This window comes from Muscardinus avellanarius (genome assembly GCF_963383645.1).
Source record: "Muscardinus avellanarius genome assembly, chromosome: 7".
NCBI classification, from domain to species: domain Eukaryota; kingdom Metazoa; phylum Chordata; class Mammalia; order Rodentia; family Gliridae; genus Muscardinus; species Muscardinus avellanarius.
In genome coordinates, this window is record NC_137793.1 from 28,718,375 (window position 1) to 28,719,963 (window position 1,589).

Genomic DNA, 1,589 nt, shown 5'->3' on the forward strand with positions numbered 1-1,589 from the left:
CTTGCCAATGAGACATTCATTGACCAGAAGTTCCTTTAAGGGATGTTTGAATTTCCTTCTGCCAAGTTCCCACCTGAAAGGGTCTTGGGGATAGTCAGAAGGTAAGACACATTAGATATTCCACTCTGCCCCATAAGAAAGTGAAACACATGCCATTAAAGCAAGCACATCCCATTCCTGTCTCCTATGTTCGACTCAGCTATTCTAGCTCTATTTTTTTTCTTTTTACTGGGGATTGAACCCTGGGGCATTCTACCTCCAAGCTACACCCTCAGCTCTTTTCTATTTTTTGTTTTGAAATGGGGCCCTGCTGAGTTGCTGAGGCTCTCACTAAGTTGCTGAGACTGGTCTGAAACCTGCTATTCTCCTGCCTCAGCCTCCCCAGTACTGGGATGACAGGTGTGTACCACCACGGCCGGCTTCCTTCTAGCTCTTGATCTTCCTATACCTACTCCTTCCCCATCACCTTCCTGATTGCTTTCTTCACGTCCTTGTTTCTCAGTGTGTAGATCAGGGGGTTGAGGGTTGGTGCAAGAATCATGTAGAGCACCGCAAGTGCTTTGCTCTGGTCCTGAGAGTAGTTGTCCTTGGGTTGCAAATACAAAAACATAATGGTCCCATAGAAGAGTGAGACCACCATTAGGTGGGAAGCACAAGTCCCAAAGGCCTTTTTCCTTCCCTCTGCTGAGCGCATTTTCACTACAGCCCTGGCAATGCACATGTAAGAGGTCAAGATGATGGAGACAGGGATGGCCAGGATGACTAGCCTGGCAATAAACATTTTGGACTCTGTTGGGCCAGTGTCCACACAGGAGAGTTTCACAATGATCAGTAGCTCACAGAAGAAATGGTCCACACGCCGATTCCCACAGCGTGGCAGCACTATGGCCATTGAGGACTGGAGAACAGAGTTGGCAAAGCCAGAGGACCAGGAAGCCGCTGCCAGGAGGTGACACAGCTTGGGGTGCATGATGGTGGCATAGCGGAGGGGCCAGCAAACCGCAACATAGCGATCGACGGCCATCACAGCAAGGAGCACGCACTCGGTGGAGCCCAGTGCCAAGGCCACCCAGTACTGGACCATGCAGCCAGCAAAGCTGATCCTCTTGCTGCGTCCCCACATATTCACCAGCATCTGGGGCACGATGCTTGTGGTGAAGCAGAGGTCAAGCACTGAGAGGTTTCTGAGGAAGAAGTACATGGGTGTGTGGAGCCGAGCATCCAGAACCGAGAGCAAGATGATGGCCACGTTACCCACAAGTGTTATGCTGTAGAACATCAGGACAAAGAGGGAGAGAATCAGCTCCAACTCAGGCCTCTCAGAGAAGCCTACCAAGATGAAATCCCTTCCTGCACTCTCGTTGCTTCTTTCCATCTCCTCTTCAGTGCTATCGCTGAGAGAAATTCCATTTCATCTAGAGAGGGATTTAAGGGCAATAAGTAATTAATACATGGAATGGATATTGGGCAAATATGGCCCTTGCTTGGACCTAAGTAATATGTTTATTTTATCTACTCTTCGCTTTTTCAACTCATTTCCCCTGCCCTGGGGCATAAAGTTCAGTGGGCTCATGGCCTCTGTGGTAATA

General features: G+C 49.3%; 1 protein-coding gene across 1 annotated transcript; it reads right to left on the reverse strand.

Annotated features, from left to right (window-relative positions):
* Positions 1 to 448: 448 nt before the first annotated feature.
* LOC308265254 (putative olfactory receptor 2W6) lies at positions 449 to 1,375 on the reverse strand (the record flags this gene model as incomplete). Its single annotated transcript, XM_080698850.1, has 1 exon — positions 449 to 1,375. One exon carries the CDS (start codon positions 1,373 to 1,375, stop codon positions 449 to 451), a length of 927 nt encoding a protein of 308 aa, XP_080554976.1.
* Between the last annotated feature and the right edge of the window lie 214 nt (positions 1,376 to 1,589).